The sequence below is a fragment of the Emys orbicularis genome, chromosome 19, assembly GCF_028017835.1.
Source record: "Emys orbicularis isolate rEmyOrb1 chromosome 19, rEmyOrb1.hap1, whole genome shotgun sequence".
NCBI classification, from domain to species: domain Eukaryota; kingdom Metazoa; phylum Chordata; order Testudines; family Emydidae; genus Emys; species Emys orbicularis.
In genome coordinates, this window is record NC_088701.1 from 1,034,656 (window position 1) to 1,051,538 (window position 16,883).

The 16,883-nt window shown below is 60.2% G+C and overlaps 2 protein-coding genes across 2 annotated transcripts in view; one reads left to right on the forward strand and one right to left on the reverse strand.

The window, feature by feature from the left end:
• The window catches only part of LOC135891526 (intercellular adhesion molecule 5-like), a 45,849-nt gene that overhangs the window by 14,959 nt on the left and 14,007 nt on the right, over positions 1-16,883 (forward strand). Inside the window, exons 3-4 of the mRNA XM_065419076.1 lie at positions 8,649-8,726; positions 9,071-9,343. Of these exons, the coding sequence (XP_065275148.1) occupies positions 8,649-8,726; positions 9,071-9,343 (351 nt within the window). The remainder of the gene's footprint in view (positions 1-8,648; positions 8,727-9,070; positions 9,344-16,883) is intronic.
• Positions 4,642-6,362, reverse strand: LOC135891721 (intercellular adhesion molecule 4-like). Its single transcript, XM_065419361.1, has 2 exons — positions 6,293-6,362; positions 4,642-5,333 (listed from the first exon to the last, which is right to left on the reverse strand). The coding sequence occupies exons 1-2, from the start codon at positions 6,360-6,362 to the stop codon at positions 4,642-4,644; spliced, it is 762 nt and encodes a 253-aa protein (XP_065275433.1).

Sequence of the window (16,883 nt, forward strand, 5' to 3'; positions counted from 1 at the left end):
TCGGGCTGGCTGGCCATTGGGGTTCTCCAGGATATCGGCTGGGAGGTCCTGTTGGGGGGTGACTGTGTCTCTTTGGGACAAGATCCAGGCCCTGCCCCTGTAATGGCCGAGGATTTGAATTTGAATCCCGCTAACCAATTGGCTAAGAGGAAAATGGTCAGTGAAAATGCAAATGACCTGGCTGGCAGGAGGGAGGGGCTGCTGGGCTCAGAATACCTGCCTACCTGTAACCAGACCCCTGGGGCTGAGTGTGTCGGAGAATTACTCCCTGCCCCCCTGCACACCGGAGAGGGGGCTCACGCTGGCTCTGAGGCTGTGACCAGAGCAGGGAGCTCGCTGCCTGGCCCCACTGGGACAGCCAGGGCAGCGCTGGGCACGGTGGGAGCTGAGACCTCAGCTGAGTGGGGGGACACACAGGCAGGGCAGGTCGGCTGCCAACCAGGATTGCCTGGTCCAGACGTGCTGCTGGGAAGTGATTACACAGCAGGGAGGGAGCTACCAGGGACAGGGCTCAGAGGGACTGTGAACCCAGGCCCAGCCAGCGAGAGGGAGCAGGTCCCACTCCCTTCCCCAGCAGCTGAATTCCAGACCGAGCTGCGGAAGGATCCCTCCTTGGAGAAGCTGAGGGAACTTGCTGGCCACAGCGCTGCAAACCCCCTTGGGGAAGGCTGCTGGGACAGAGTCCTGTGGGAGAAGGGATTCCTGTACCGGGAATGGGCTCCCCAAGGGGAAGCAGAACTGTGGGGAATTGGGAGGCAGCTGGTGGTGCCCCAGGAATCCACAGGGTTCTTCCCTTTCAAGCTGCTGTATGGGAGGAGAGTGAGGGGACCCCTGGACCTGAAAAGGGAGGATTGGGAGGAGAAGGGGAAAGACCCCCTGGTGGATCTCTTCCCTGAGGTGGGAGCCAATCTCCCCATCAGGTGTTCCCCGTTCAGAGTCACTGGGAAAGCAGCCCAGAACCTGGAGAGAGAGGTCAAGGACATGCTGGCTTTAGATGTGATCCAGCCGTTCAACAGCCCATGGGCCTCACCCGTGGGGCTGGTCCCCAAGGGAGATGGGATGATCTGGTTCTGCGGGGACTATCGGAAGCTTAAAGCCATCACCGTGTCCGATGCCTACCCCATGCCTAGGCCTGGGGAGATTCTAGACAAGCTGAGGGGGATGGAGAACGTGGCCCTGGCGTACGTCGATGACATGTGTGTCTTTAGCCAAACCTGGGAGGAACAGGTGTCCCAGGTGAAGAGGGGGCTGGGCTGTCTCAAGGAGGCAGGACTGACGGTAAAAGCCGAAAAGTGCAAGGTGGAGATGATCAGAGATTGGCCCATTCCCCAGACCAAGAAACAAGTCCAGGCCTTTATCAGGATGGCGGGGTGCTACCAGAGGTTTGTACCCCACGTTAGATCCCTAGCTGCCCCCATCCCTGAGCTATGTGAGAGGGGTAAGCCAGACGAGGTGGTCTGGACCGAGCAGGGCCAGAGGGCTCTCTGTATACTGAAGGAGGCTCTAATCCAGGGCCCAGTAAATCTGGTAAACCCAGACTTTGCCAAGCCTGGCTGGGCACGGTGCTAATGCAAGCCGATGCTAAGGGTGGGAGACACCCCACCGGGTACCTGAGCAAGAAACGGCTGCCCTGGGAGCAGAACTATGCGGCCTCGGAGAAGAAATGCCTGACCATGGTGCAGGCCCTTAGAAAGCTGCAGCTGTATTGTTTTGGGCGGCGTCACATGCAAGGGGCTGATGCCGAGCTGCTGGGGACAGAGACACCTGTTCAGAGGGTGGCAAAGGTCAAGATGGCGGCTCTTAACCAAGGGAGCTCGAATTGCAGCCCTCCAAACTGGAGCGCTGGGAAAAGACCCAATCTCAGTTTAGACCCCAGGGGTATTCGGGTGGCAAAAGGGTACAGGCCGCATAAACCTTCCCACATGCAGCCTGCAAGCGCCATCAAGCACAACAGACCCACGGGAGGGCCTGAAACTGGAAGGTCCTGGTGTAACTCCCACCAAGGAATGGGAGAGATGATGGGGCATCCATGGGAACGTTGGTGGGTTCGAACTTCCCCAGGTCACCGGCTAAAATGACCTCGCTCAGTTCAGTCTCGAAGGGGGGAGAGATGTGACGAAGTGGGACTGTTCTTAATGTTTCCTCTGAATACTGTGTGGGTGCCTCAGTTTCCCCTATGCATTTCTTAAGTCTCTAGGTGGTGGGGAAAGGCCAGTGTGCATAAATCACTGACACTCTGTCTCCCTGGCAACAAATGGCCAGGGCCCCTTCCCCCCCTGCAAGAAAATAGCTAAAGGTGAACAAAGAGATCAGGTGACCTCCTGGCCCAGGAAAGAGACAAAGCCGAGAGAAGGAGGGGCTGGAGGGGGTTGGAGAGTTGGAGCTACCTGGGGACTAGGAGTGAGGGCAGACGTGGGTGTCTGGCTCTCTGAACCCCATAATGGACCAGGCCGAGGGGTCCCGTTCGCTGCTGTACCTACAAGCTCTGTTTTAGACCGTGTTCCTGTCATCTAATAAACCTCTGTGTTACTGGCTGGCTGAGAGTCACGTCTGACTGCGAAGTGGGGGTGCAGGACCCTCTGGCTTCCCCAGGACCCCGCCTGGGCGGACTCGCTGTGGGAAGCGCATGGAGGGGCAGATGCTGAATGCTCCCAGGAGAGACCCAGGAGGTGAAGCCGTGTGAGCTTCTTGCCCTGAAGACAGTCTGCTCCGAGGGAGAGGAGGCTCCCCAAAGTCCTGACTGGCTTTGTGGGGAGCAGTTCCAGAGCATCGCCCGTGGACTCCGTGACAGACCCTCACTCCGCCTCGGAGCAAAGGACCTCCCGCCGAATTGCTGCCGCAGATCGCAATTGCGTTCGCAGCTTTTTTTTTTTTTTTTTGGCTGCTTGGGGCGGCCAAAACCCTGGAGCCAGCCCTGCCTGTGGAATCCCACTTGTTATACCTTTCCAGCAGGATTGGGAACCATTAATAACAACTCTCTGAGTACGGTTATCCAGCCAGTTATGCACCCACTTTATAGTAGCCCCATCTAAATTATATTTGCCTAGTTTATCAATAAGAATATCATGCAAGACCGTATCAAGTCTAGGTATACCACATCCACCGCTTCTCCCTTATCCACAAGACTCGTTATCCTAGCAAAGAAAGCTATCAGATTGGTTTGACATGATTTGTTCTTTACAAATCCATGCGGGCTGTTCCCTATCACCTTACCACCTTTCAAGTGTTTGCAGATGATTTCCTTAATTACTTGCTCCATTATCTTCCCTGGCACAGAAGTTAAACTAACTGGTCTGTAGTTTCCTGGGTTGTTTTTATTTCCCTTTTTATAGATGGGCACTATATTTGCCCCTTTCCAGTCTTCTGGAATCTCTCCTGTCTCCCATGATTTTCCAAAGATAATAGCTAGAGGCTCAGATACCTCCTCTATTAGCTCCTTGAGTATTCTAGGATGCATTTCATCAGGCCCTGGTGACTTGCAGGCATCTAACTTTTCTAAGTGATTTTTAACTTGTTCTTTTTTTATTTTATCTTCTAAACCTACCCCCTTCCCATTAGCATTCACTGTGTTAGTCATTCCTTCAGACTTCTCAGTGAAGACCGAAACAAACAAGTCATTAAGCATCTCTGCCATTTCCAAGTTTCGTGTTACTGTCTCTCCCTCTTCACTGGGCAGTGGGCCTACCCTGTCCTTGGTCTTCCTCTGGCTTCTAATGTATTGATAAAAAGTCTTGTTCCCCTTTATTCCTGTAGCTAGTTTGAGCTCATTTTGTGCCTTTGCCTTTCTAATCTTGCCCCTGCATTCCTGTGTTGTTTGCCTATATTCATCCTTTGTAATCTGTCCTAGTTTCCATTTTTTATGACTCCTTTTTATTTTTTAGATCATGCAAGATCTCGTGGTTAAGCCAAGGTGGTCTTTTGCCACATTTTCTATCTTTCCTACCCAGCAGAATAGCTTGCTCCACACATGGACTGGTACCTAAATCCCCATGGCTCCCCCCACCTCTCCCCTCCAGCTCTGGCCGGCGAGGGCTCCGTTCTCTGGCAGCGCCCGCTCCTCATGCCCTGCATCAGGGTACAAACCTGCCTCTCCCTAGCGGGGCAGGCCGGGCCAGGGGCAGACTGACCCCCGGTCTCCGCATGGCGGGGGGCTCGGTGGCCTCGCCCGCTCCCTTCCAGCCCAGTGCAGCTCTGGCTCTCTGGAGCCGCTGGGAGGAATTCCCTGGCCTGGGCTACGCAGCCGCTCGGCCGCGATGACAGACTGGTTTGTTGGGAGCACCCCGGCTCAGTGGAGCGCCTGTGTGGGAGGGGAGCCAGGTCAGAGCCCCACAGAGGGGTGTCGGGGGACAAGTCCCAGGCCAGGCTAGGACTGGGCGTGGGAGCAGGGAGGGGATCTGGTGCGGGGGGGACCCGTGGGAAATCGGGCCGGGGGGGCTGAGTTCTGCTCTGGGCTTGGGGCGAGTTTCAGCCTGAAAACTCAGATGGAAAGTCCAGGGGGAGGAACCGACGTGAACTGAAAGCAGCCCCCGCGGGAGCTGAACCCACAGAGATCTGCCCAGCCTCCGCGCCAGCCCGGCCCACAGTGCCGACGTCCCCCGCCGAGCCCCCGAAATCTGGGCAGGCCGGGAGCCCCCCAGACACTCACGGTAAATGAGAACGCTCTGCCCTGTGGATCTGGACACGGGCCCCACGGACACGGTGCAGTTCAGCTGGTGCTGTCCCGGGGACGGGGACCGAACCTCGCCCTGGGCAGTGGCCGTGTCGTTCGATGATCTCCTGCCCGTGGTCCCGTCGCTGAGGGGTGATCTCCGTGATCACTGTGATGTTGTCGGGTCCGGTCCCGGTGTGGTTCTGGAAGGTCTCCGTGTGCAGGGTCTGTCCCCCCCAGCGGAGGGTCACGGTGAGGTGTGTGACGGGAGCCACGTTCAGAACCCAGCACGTCACGTTATAGGCCTGGCCCAGCTCCATCTCGAGGAGCGGCTCCAGCACCACCCGCTCCGGCGCCCCTGGAGCCAGAGGGGGAAGCACCCGCAGGTCGGTTAATTGGATCCCGTAGACCCGGGTGCTGCTGAAAGGCGCCGCCACCTTCATATCTCCATCGCACATGAAGAAGCATTTAAGTGTCGACGCCCACTCCGTGATTTTGATGAGGCGAAAGGCTGCCCACCTGGATCCATTTTCACTATTTGGGGTTTTGGTGAGCGAGGTCTCAATGCCGCCCCTGGCACCAGGATCCCGGCATGTGGTGCTGCAGTTTATCCAGACGGACCCTCCGTGCCCCACCACGGCAGCTTCCGGCGAAACGCTCACCTCAAACGAGCCCTGCGCGGCCCCTGAAACAGCAAACGGATCTATCACACTGTGGCAGCACCTCTGGGGGATACAGCCCAGTGAAACTGAGAAAGCAGAACATCAAACCCCACCCCCTTCCCAGAGCCAGGGAGAGAACCCAGGAGTCCTGGCTCCCAGCTCCCCAACCCCCAATGGGAGTCTTGCCAGGGGCGTCCGCCTAGGCCCTGGGCTCTGGGGACTGAGTCGCTGTCACTGGAGAGGCGGGGATGGTGCCCAGGCACTGCCAGGGCAGCTCAGCCCAGGGCCCATCTAGCCCGGTATCTGGTCTGCAATGGAGCCCAGGAGTCCTGGCTCCCAGCCCCCCCCCCCCGCTCTAACCCACCAGCCCCCACGCCCTTCCCAGAGCCGGGGAGAGAACCCAGGAGTCCTGGCTCCCAGCCCCCCCCACTCTAACCACCAGCTCCCACTCCCCTCCCAGAGCCGGGGAGAGAACCCAGGAGTCCTGGCTCCCAGCCCCCCTGCTCTAACCACCAGCCTCCACTCCCCTCCCAGAGCCGGGGAGAGAACCCAGGAGTCCTGGCTCCCAGCCCCCCACTCTAACCACCAGCCCCCACTCCCCTCCCAGAGCCGGGGAGAGAACCCAGGACCTTACCCCCAACGATGGTGGTGCTGGCTGGAATGGCAGAATGAGGGTGCAGCCCGGGAGGAGGGCATGCGGAGCGTCTGCTGGGTGAGATAAGGGGACGTCCCAGGGAGCCCTCAGCCGGCTGACTGCCCTGGGCGCGGAGCTACCTCGCCGTCCCTCGCGCCCGCCTCTGGCTGCCCTGCCCCGGGGTGCGCCCGCATGACACGGAGCCGTACCCGAGCCAGCTTTGCTGCAGCTCTCGCGGGCGCCCCAGCGGGGAAGCCGTGGCAGCAGGGCTGTGCCCGTCGGGACCTGGGTAATTCCAGGGGCGGCTCTAGCCCATGGGGCTGCAGCGTGACAGTGACGGGCGCTCACGCGGCTCGGTGAAAGCCCGCATGGGGACGTCTGCCAACGCGGCACGGGCACCTCTGGCTGCAGCAGACATCCCGGGGCAGTGCCCTCGGGAGTGCCCTGGGGGCTTCCACCAACCGGCTGCGCTGAGCCCCAGCCAGGGCCAACGCCTGGGGGCGGGGGGCACACCAGGAGTTGGCACTATGCGGCCGTGCGCCAGCTTGGGGCTCCCCAGACCGAGTCTCCCCAACTCCCCCCCGAGTTCTGACCGACCAGACACTCAGACCGTTGCCCTCTGGGTCGTCCCCCCAGCCCCCCGTTACCAGCTCACTCCGGCCCCCCAGTGTGTGCCCCAGAGCCCTGCCCGGGGTAAAACCAACCCAAACGTTAGTTACTAGCCGAGCCAGAGCCAGCGCCAAGCCAGCGAGGGGGAGCCACACAGGCCGGTGACAGAGACTAACCCTCCCCTCCCCCCACGGGATCTACCCCTCCAGCGCAGATAAAAGCCCTTTTCTAAGACAAGTTACCCAGGGCCTTGGAGCAGCTCCCAGCCTGGCCCCTACTGTGGGGGGCTCCGGCCTTCACGGCCAGCTGGGCCCCCAGGTTCTGGGCCACCAGCCTTTGCTCCAAGCGGCTCTGTAAAAGGCTGGTTCTCAGAGCACGCTGGCTCCTGGCTCTGCAGAGGGGGGACCGTCTGTGACGTTACAGCCCATATTCTTCATCGCGATATGGTTCTGATTTGAATAAGGCACAACTAAGCTATTCTTTTTGCAAGATGGGTCTGGTGAGATGTCATGTCGTGAGGGACGGCGAGGTAGCTCCGGGCCCAGGGCAGTCAGCCGGCTGAGGGCTCCCTGACACGTCTGTCACGGAGTCCCCGGGCGATGCTCTGGAACTGCTCCCCACAAAGCCAGTCAGGACTTTGGGGAGCCTCCTCTCCCTCGGAGCAGACTGTCTTCAGGGCAAGAAGCTCACACGGCTTCACCCCCTGGGTCTGACCTTGGAGCATTCAGCATATGCCCCTCCGTGCGCTTCCCACAGCGAGTGCGCCCAGGCGGGGTCCTGGGGAAGCCAGAGGGTCCTGTCCCCCCCACTTCGCAGTCAGACATGACTCTTAGCCAGCCAGTAAAACAGAGGTTTATTAGATGACAGGAACATGGTCTAACAAAGAGCTTGTAGGTACAAAGAACAGGACCCCTCAGACGGGTCCATTTTGGGGGGCAGTGAGCCAGACACCCACATCTGCACTTCACTCCTCATCCCCAGTTAGCTCCAAACTGACTTCCCCTCCAGCCCCTCCTCCTCTGGGCTTTGTCTCTTTCCCAGATCAGGAGGTCACCTGATTCCTTTGTTCTCCAACACCTTTAGCTATCACCTTGCAGGGGAGGGGCCCCGGCCATTAGTTGCCAGGAGACAGAGTGTTGGCCACCTAGGCACACCGGCCCTTTCTTCTGCAACAATCACACCCCCTTATCCCACCACCTAGAGACTTAAGAAATAGATAGGGGAAACTGAGGCACCCACACAGTATTCAGAGAAAACATTATGAACATTCCCACTTCGTCACAACGTCTGCTTATCTCACCCAGCAGATGGCTCCGCACACGCTCCTCCCGGGCTGCGCCCTCATTCCGCCATTCCAGCCAGCACCACCGTCGTTGGGGGTAAGGTCCTGGGTTCTCTCCCCGGCTCTGGGAAGGGAGTGGGGGGCTGGTGGTTAGAGCGGGGGGGCTGGGAGCCAGGACTCCTGGGTTCTCTCCCTGGCTCTGGGAAGGGAGTGGGGGACTGGTGGTTAGAGCGGGGGGGTTGGGAGCCAGGACTCCTGGGTTCTATCCCAGCTCTGGGAGGGGAGTGGGGGCTGGTGGTTAGAGCAGGGGGGGCTGGGAGCCAGGACTCCTGGGTTCTCTCCCCGGCTCTGGGAGGGGAGTGGGGGGCTGGTGGTTAGAGCGGGGGGTTGGGAGCCAGGACTCCTGGGTTCTCTCCCTGGCTCTGGGAAGGGAGTGGGGGCTGGTGGGTAGAGCGGGGGGGGGGGGGGGGGGCGGGGCTGGGCTGATCTCTAACTAGCAGGGATCAGGAGGGAACTGTCCCCACAGGGTTCCCATCACGTCCTCCTGCCGTCGGTCTCACAGCTGGGGCTGGGGCTGGGCTCCGTTGCAGACCAGATACCGGGCTAGATGGGCCCTGGGCTGAGCTGCCCTGGCAGTGCCTGGGCACCATCCCCGCCTCTCCAGTGACACCGACTCAGTGCCCAGGGCCTAGGCGGACGCCCCTGGCAAGACTCCCATTGACGTCAGTGGGCTTGGACCAGGCCCCACGGGACCGACGGAAAACCCAAGCCCAGCTCCCCCAACTCCTGCTCTCTCTGTCCCTCTCTCTTCAGCCATGGGACCCCAGCGGCTCCAGCATCCCTCTCCCGGGGGCTCCCTGGCGTGGCTGCTGCTTCTCCTGGTGGTGCCGGGTAAGTGCCCCCCACCCGCCCCCCGCTCAGGCTGCGTGTCCCCAGGGGAATGCTAGTGGGACCGGGCTGGGCTGGGAGCTCCCCACTGAAACGGCATTGAAGTGGTGACATCAATTTGTTTTACTCATTGTTAATGAAGCCGCCTTCTTATAGAATCACCAGGAGGGGAGTGGGGCCTAGTGGTTAGAGCAGATTGGGGGTTGGGGAGCTGGGAGCCAGGACTCCTGGGTTCTCTCCCTGGCTCTGGGAAGGGGGTGGGGTTTGATGTTCTGCTTTCTCAGTTCCACTGGGCTGTATCCCCCAGAGGCACAGCCACAGTGTGATAGATCCATTTGCTGTTTCAGGGGCCGCGCAGGGCTTGTTTGAGGTGAGCGTTTCGCCGGAAGCTGCCGTGGTGGGGCACGGAGGGTCCGTCTGGATAAACTGCAGCACCACGTGCCGGGATCCTGGTGCCAGGGGCGGCATTGAGACCTCGCTCACCAAAACCGATAGTAAAAATGGATCCAGGTGGGCAGCCTTTCTCCTAACCAATATCACGGAGTGGGCATCGACACTTAAATGCTTCTTCATCTGCGGTGGAAATACGACGGTGGCGTATGCAAACATCTCCGCTTACCGTAAGTGCAGCAGGCTCCCAGCTGCAGTGGGTCTGGGGGGGCTTTTGTGCCACTGACACTTTCTGGTGCAGGGTAGAGCTAGAGAAAGGGAAAAGTCGCTGGCAGAAACTAGGGTACAAAGCTGTGCTCTGGCCCTAGGGCAGGGGACTGGCTGGCTCAGGGGGGAGAGAATGGGACATGGGCCTTTCCCCTCTGGGGACACTGGCTCTGCTCCATTAAGCCAGGCAGCACCTGCGTGGAGTTACCCCCTGGCAGCCGTTGGGTGGGAGGAGTTGGTGGGGCTCAGTCCGGGTCCTGGCAGGGCAGGAATCCACATCCCAACCCCCTGCCCCACTTCGAGCCCCTGCCGGCCGGTCAGCGAGACTGAGCCTGGCTCTCGCCGCCAGCAGGGTCGCCTCCGGGGCAGGCTCAGCCGGCCTGGGGCGCGGGGATGCACCTTCCAGGCTCTTCCCCCTGCGGCGCCTTCAGCAGCACCCGGGTCTACGGGATCCAGTTAACCGACCTTCAGCGTCGGCTCCTCAGTGCTACTTCCCCTGCCGTGGAGAGCGGCAAACAGCGGCCGTGAACATGTCGGTTTATCGTACGTGACTCACAGAACGAGGCTCCTGGGCAGGGCCCGGGGGCGGCTTTCCTGGGGCGCGTCCCCTGCTCTGTGGGGAGTCCTGGGGTCTCTTAAGGGAGAGGCCACCCCCAGAGGTAGGTGAATCGCCCCTGCCAGGCCCTTCCCAGCTCAGGTCCAATGTGGGAGTTGTCAGCCAGCCCTGGGGGCGTGGGCGGGAGGTTCTGCAATGGCCCAGGGACAGGCAGCGTTTGGCAGACGGATTTCGGCTGCGTCCTCCTTCGCAGCAAGGCGGGCGCAGGCTGCACCCTCCGGGCCTGGGCTGCCCCTCGCCATGCGCTGGGCCGGCTGCATGGCTCTGGGCGGTGCCGCTGGGGCGCAGCGGATGGCAGCCCCACAGGGAGCTGGGCGGCTCCTGTCTGGAGAAGCGAGATAGGAGCTGCCCAGAGGGGAGAGCCGGGGGCAGTTTGAAACGCAGCCCAGGCGGGAGCAGCTACCGAAGTCGGGAGGAGCCACAGCCCCAAGGCCGGGGGGCAGGGGGAGGGCAGGGCCTGCGGAGGGCGAAGGTGGGAGCAGCCGGGGTTGAAGGACCAGCCCGGGGCTCCCGGCCAGGCCTGGAGGCTTCTAGACTTTGGAGGTTGCTGCTCCCTATGGAAGGGGCCCGGGCGGGTGGTGCCTGGCCGGGGGTGAGGCCGCTGATGGCTGAGGTTCTGCAGTGAAAGCCCCCTGCCACTCTGCACGCGGGCACGAGGCATGCCAGGCACTTGCAGCACCAGCTCCCCCCTCGGGCCCCAGGGCCTCCCATGGCGAGGGGGCTGGGAGCTGGGCTCTTGTTCCCCTGGGGATAGGGCTGGGACGGTCCCCCGTGTTGGATTCCTGCCCTCAGGCTGCCCGTGGCTCCATGTCTGTCATTCCAGAGGTGCCGGAGCGGGTGGTGCTGGAGCCGCTCCCGGAGCTGGAGCTGGGCCGGGCCTATAACCTGACGTGCCGGGTTCTGAAGGTGGCTCCCGTCACACACCTCACCGTGACCCTCCGCCAGGGGGGACGGACCCTGCACACAGAGACCTTCCAGAACCACACCCGGACCAGACCCGACGACGTCACGGTGACCCAGGAGATCACCCCTCGGCGATGGGACCACGGGCAGCAGGCCACCTGCCACGCAGCCCTGGACCTGGCACCGCACGGGCCACTCTTGCAAAGCAGGTCCTCTGCGGTGGAGCTCCAGGAGGCCGGTGAGTTCAGGCTCACGCCGGGCCGGTGCTGGCAGCTCCAGTCACACATTGATCGGGACGTGGGTCAAGTGCTCCTCTCCCCGCAACCCCAGAACGGATGGAGGGAGCCAGGCAGGGAATCCCGCTCGAAAGCCAGGCCCAGGCGGGTGGCCTCCGGGAGAAAGCTGCGTGACCCACGCTAACGCCCTGCGGCGGTGCCCCCGGCCAGTGGGTGCAGCACGTACAGAGGTTTACGGGCCGGCTGCAGCTGGTTGCACAAAGCCAGGTGCTTTTCACAGGAAATGTGCGGAAAAATTCAGGGTTAGTTTGGTTAAATGTACATTTAAAACAAATCGCGAATGGAAAAACGTTCCATCTCCGAGACTGGGTATTGCCTGACCGTGCCCGAGGCCCAGCCGCCTCTCTGGACTGTCTCACACCTGCTTGTGGAAACACCGAACAGCCCCGGCCGAGATCGGGAGCCCCGTTGTGCCGGGCGAAACCCCCTGCATGAAAGGAGGGTCAGGTCTGTAAAGGGATTTGGGCACCTAAAGATCCAGCCAGGTGCCTAGTGGGATTTTGAAAATTACCAGAACAGGTAGGCTCCTAACTCCCATTGGTTCTCTGGGCGCTAGGCACCCAGGAAGGTTGGGCACTTTGCAGCTACTAGGTGCCTATCTGCATCTGTAGGCACCGAAATCTCTTTTCAATCCAGCCCTAAATCCATTGGTGCGAGGCAGGCTGAGCGCTCAGAGGTGGACAAACGCCACGTTCCCTTCGCATGGCCCAGGAGCTTCCCTGGCAGCCCAGCGGAAGTGAGATTCCTCCCGAATTCCTGGGGTTTGAGCCCGGATGGTCTCGGCCCCGACTGGGGGCCGCAGTGAAAACCACTGGGGCCGTAGTTTCATTTTGTTTCTTTACCAACATCGTTTACCGACCCCGCTGGGGAAATTCAGGGGTGTTTTGTGGGGAGGGAATTTAACCCTTTTCTGTCTCCTTTTCCAGAGAGCCCCACGGCTAAAATCATCGCAATTTCTGCCATCGCCACCGTCCCGGCCATGCTGCTGGGCATTCTGGCCTGGGGGCTGGCTCGGCGGGGCAGGATCCGGAGAGCGGCAAGGCCAGAGCCCGGGGAAGCAACGCCAAGCCGGACGGATTTCGAGATGGCGCAGGCCAGCGCAGAAGACGCCCCAGAAGAGGGAGGCAGCTTGAATTCTGCTGAAGACGCTTCCCCATAGCACAGACGGCAGAGCTCAGCCAGGCAGTGGGCAGCTGCCACTCAGATGGGAGATGCACAGAGACTATGGGATGGGGGGCAGGTTGCGGTGCTGCTAGTGAATGTTGCCAGGCGCTCCCCGGTTTCCCATGCGTCTACCTTTGCCAGACTTTAACCTTTCCGGCTGAAATTCCCGGGCCGGGTCTGCTCCGGGCTGGGCTTTGTGGTGAAAGTCTCGGCAGAAGTGTTTGAGAGGGAGACTAGGCAGAAATACATTGCTTGTGCCGTGCTAAAAAACCTTCTTGCAGCTGTTCAATGGGGAAGCCCTCGCCCTCGGACGGGCCTTGTGCTGTGGCTGTGAAAACCCCCCCACGTCTGGCCTGGTTCGGCGCCGCTGCGCACACGCTCAGCAGGGCACTGACAGCTCGCTCAGCTCCTAGCACAGCCTCAAAGGGCAGGCGCTGGGCGCTGGGAACCTAACGCCCGGTGAGGAGCTGCAGGGATCCAGGGGCTCTGGGCAGTGGTGTTGGTTCAGGTAAATTTCCCATGACAGTGGCTCCAGCCGCCCTTCACTAGCTGGCCAAGCACGGGCGGCTGCTTCCCCATCACTCCCCCCCTCGCCAGGGCGCGTGGTGAGGAATGTCCCGGGGCATCGAGTCAGCATGTCACCCGCTCACCCTCTGTGGGGGAGAAAGGCTGGCGGACGCCCGGAAGGGGCACTGGGGAGAGCTGGCATCACAAGAGAACCTGCCCTTCCGCCGGGACAGCTGTGCGCAGAGGGCAGCACCCCCCGGGGGACACTGGAGGGAACTCGGCTTGTTCCATGCTGGTGCCAGAGCCAGGGCTGACGCGGGAGGCAGCGTGGCCTAGTGGATGGATCCTAGTCCTGGGGGACCTCAGACAAGGCGCATCCCCGCCCACCCGTGGGCTGTTTAGCCTGGGAGCTCTTTGGGGCAGGGGCAGGGGCTGTCTCATCTCACTCTGTGTCTACAGAGGGCCCTGGCACTGAGCAGGGCTGACAGCGTATACCCCTTGGCTCCCTTCCCAGCTGATCCGGTCAGTGAACTTCCTCCCTTGCCCCTTCATTGTTCACAAGTCTGGGAAGTCACAGCCCAGCGCAGGCAGCCAAGGCAGAGCCCAGCCCTTCCCCTTGCTGATTAGAGGCCCAGGGCTCAGGCCGGCTGCTCAGGGAAGGGGGCGCATCCTTGCTGAGGCTCTGGGGGGACGAGTGATGCAGCCATGTTGTCTGCAAACATCAGGAAGCTGCTGTGACGGGTTGAATCACAGAAACCCCCTGGGAGCTGCCACCTGATGTGCCAAGACTACTTCTGCCCCTGCTTTCCTGCCCTGGCAGCTTAGGGCTCCAGTGCCCTGCCTGGTTCGAGCCTGACCCGTTAGCCTGCTGCAAACCCAGACCCAGGTCTGAACCATGTCCCCTAACAGCTGTAGGCTTGACTGAAAGCAGCTTACAGACGTGTTCCTGCCTTTAACACTCAGATGCCCAACTCCCAATGGGGTCTAAACCCAAATAAATCCACTTTACCCTGTATAAAGCTTATACAGGGTAAACTCATCAATTGTCCGCCCTCTATAACACTGATAGAGAGATATGCACAGCTGTTTCCCCCCCCCCATATTAATACATACTCCTGGGTTAACTAATAAGTAAAAAGTGATGTTATTAAATACAGAAAGTAGGATTTAAGTGGTTCCAAGTAGTAACAGACAGAACAAAGTGAATTGCCAAGTAAAATAAAATAGAACACGCAAGTCTATGTCTAAGAAACTGGTTCTTACCCACGAAAGCTTATGCTCCCAATACTTCTGTTAGTCTTAAAGGTGCCACAGGACCCTCTGGTGCTGAATACGAATAACACCTCACCAGTTCCAGTAAGGTTCCTTTTACAGACTAGTCTCCTGCTAGACTGGCTCCAGCAATCACTCACCCCCCCCCCGCCCCCCATGGTTACTGTCCTTTGTTCCAGTTTTTTTCAGGTATCTTTGGGGGTGGAGAGGCTCTCTTTAGCCAGCTGAAGACAAAATGGAGGGATCTCCCACGGGCTTAAATAGACCTTCTCTTGTGGGTGGAGACCCCCTCCTCTCTCCTATGCAAAGTCCAGCTCCAAGATGGAGTTTTGGAGTCACCTGGGCAAGTCACATGTCCATGCATGACTCATAGTTTTTACAGGCAAAAGCTATTGCCCACATGGTATCTTGAATGTCTGCAGGAAGACTTCTTATCTGGATTGGAGCATTCCAAGATGCATTGTTCCTTAAGTGCTTCTTGATTGGGCACTTAATTTTGTGAATTCCTTTCTCCAGGAACTGACCAAATACTAAGGCCGTGGCTACACTTGAAACTTCAAAGCGCTCCCGCCGCGCTTTGGTCGAGTGTGGTCGCGCGCCAGCGCTGGGAGAGAGCACTGGCGCGTGACAGCGCTGTAACTTGCTGTGCTCAGGGGGGTGTTTTTTCACACCCCTGAGTGAGAAAGTTGCAGCGCTGTCACGCGCCAGTGTAGCCAAGCCCTAAGGTTATTTAGAAATCAAGCCAGTACACGGCCAATATTCATAACTTTGAATACAAAAATGACACATGCATACAAATAGGATTAATAGATTCAGTAGATCAGGGGTCCCCAACGTGGTGCCCGCGGGCGCCGTGGCACCCGCTGGAGCATCTATGTGCACCTGCCTACTGGCCGCCGGACAAGCAGCTGCCGAAATGCCACTGAAAAGCGGCAACGTCAAGAAGCGATTTTCGGCGGCGACGCCTCTTGATGACGCTGCCTTTTGGCGGCATTTCGGCGGCTGCTTCTCCGGCGGCCACGGTCCTCCATCCGGCGCCCACCGCATGGAAAAGGTTGGGGACCACTGCAGTAGATCATAACCTTTACATAGATATGTGACATGGCATATGTAGCACAGAACATATTCCAGTTATGTCAGATATATTCATAAGCATACTTCCATAAAGCCTTATGGGGGGCGGGGGCCCCGTCACAGCCAGAAACTCCAGGAACCTTCGCCAGGATCGCCTGAGGGACAGGGCTCCTGGCCACAGCCAGACGGGATGTGGGGCCCAAGGCACACACCCCAGGGTGCCAGGGTCACTCAGGGCCCGGCGCTCGGGCTGGCCGATTCCGGTTCACGAAAACTGTCACAGGTTCCAAATTGTGCTTCCGTCTGCACTGGCCCGGCAAGGAGCCCTCGCGAAAGCTGCACGAACCAACACGAGAAAGCGAGACGAGCCAACAGCCCGTGGGCAGGGGAGAGCAGGGTCCAGCCCCTGCACATCGGAATCAGACAGAGAAGTGTGCAAGGGGGTGGATGGACGGACAGAGGGGTGCATAGGGGGATAGGCGGACAGCCAGGTGTGTAGGGGGAAGGATGGACAGACGTGTAGAGGGACAGACGGACAGAGAGGGGAATAGGGGGACGGACAGACAGTCCAGTGCATAGGAGGATGTGTGGACAGACCGGTGTGTAGGGGGATGGACGGACGGGGGGGGTGTCGGGGGATGGACGGACAGACAGGGCCGGCTCCAGGCACCAGCTTGGCAAGCAGGTGCTTGGGGCGGCCAGTCTGGAGGGGGGCGGCAGGTCCAGCTATTCGGCGGCAATTCGGCGGACGGTCCCTCACTCCCGCTCAGAGCAGATCGCGGCTTTTTTTTTTTTTTTTTTGGGCTGCTCGGGGTGGCAAAATCCCTGGAGCCGGCCCTGCGGACAGAGGGGGGTGTCAGGGGATGGCCGGACAGAGGGGGGCGTGGAGGGACCGAGGGGGGCGTTGGGGGATGGCCGGACAGAGGATGGTGTAGGAGGATGGAGGGACAAAGGGGGGCCTCAGGGGACGGACGGACAGAGGGGGGCGTGGAGGGACCGAGGGGGATGGCCGGACGAGGGTGGGTAGGAGGATGGAGGGACCGAGGGGGGTATAGGAGGACGGAGGCACAGAGGGGGGCATCGGGGTGGCTAGGTTGGGCTGTACAAGGACTGACCAATTAACTTAGCTCTGAGTGCCGCACACCCCACCCTGCCCTCTTCCGCTTTCCTTCCCTGGGCGTTCTGGAGCTGGAGTCGGATCTGGTCCCCCGCGGAGGGGCTGGGGGTCCCGTGGGACTGGCCCGGGGAGTCCCGTTGGCTGATGGGCTCTGTGCTGGGGTCGGGGACCAACACTCCAGCAGGACTGGGCCTAGGGCAGCGGTTCTCAGACGTTTGTCCTGGTGACCCCTTCACACCGCAAGACTCTGAGTGCGACCCCCTTACACATTAAAAACACTTTTTTATATTTAACACCATTATAAATGCTGGAGGCGAAGCAGGGATTGGGGTGGGGGCTGACAGCTCATGACCCCCCAGGCAATAACCTTTGAGAACCCCCGTCCTAGGGGCTCAGCCCGGGGGCAGGCAATGCTGAGACGGGCCCGGTGCACCTGCCTGTGCCATCCTTCGCAAGCAGCTGTCAGCTCCCAACAGCCCAAATGGAAACCGGCTTCTTTGGGCGACCCAGCCGGAGGGGCCTGACCCCTGCTCCATGGACTCCAAGGAGAACCC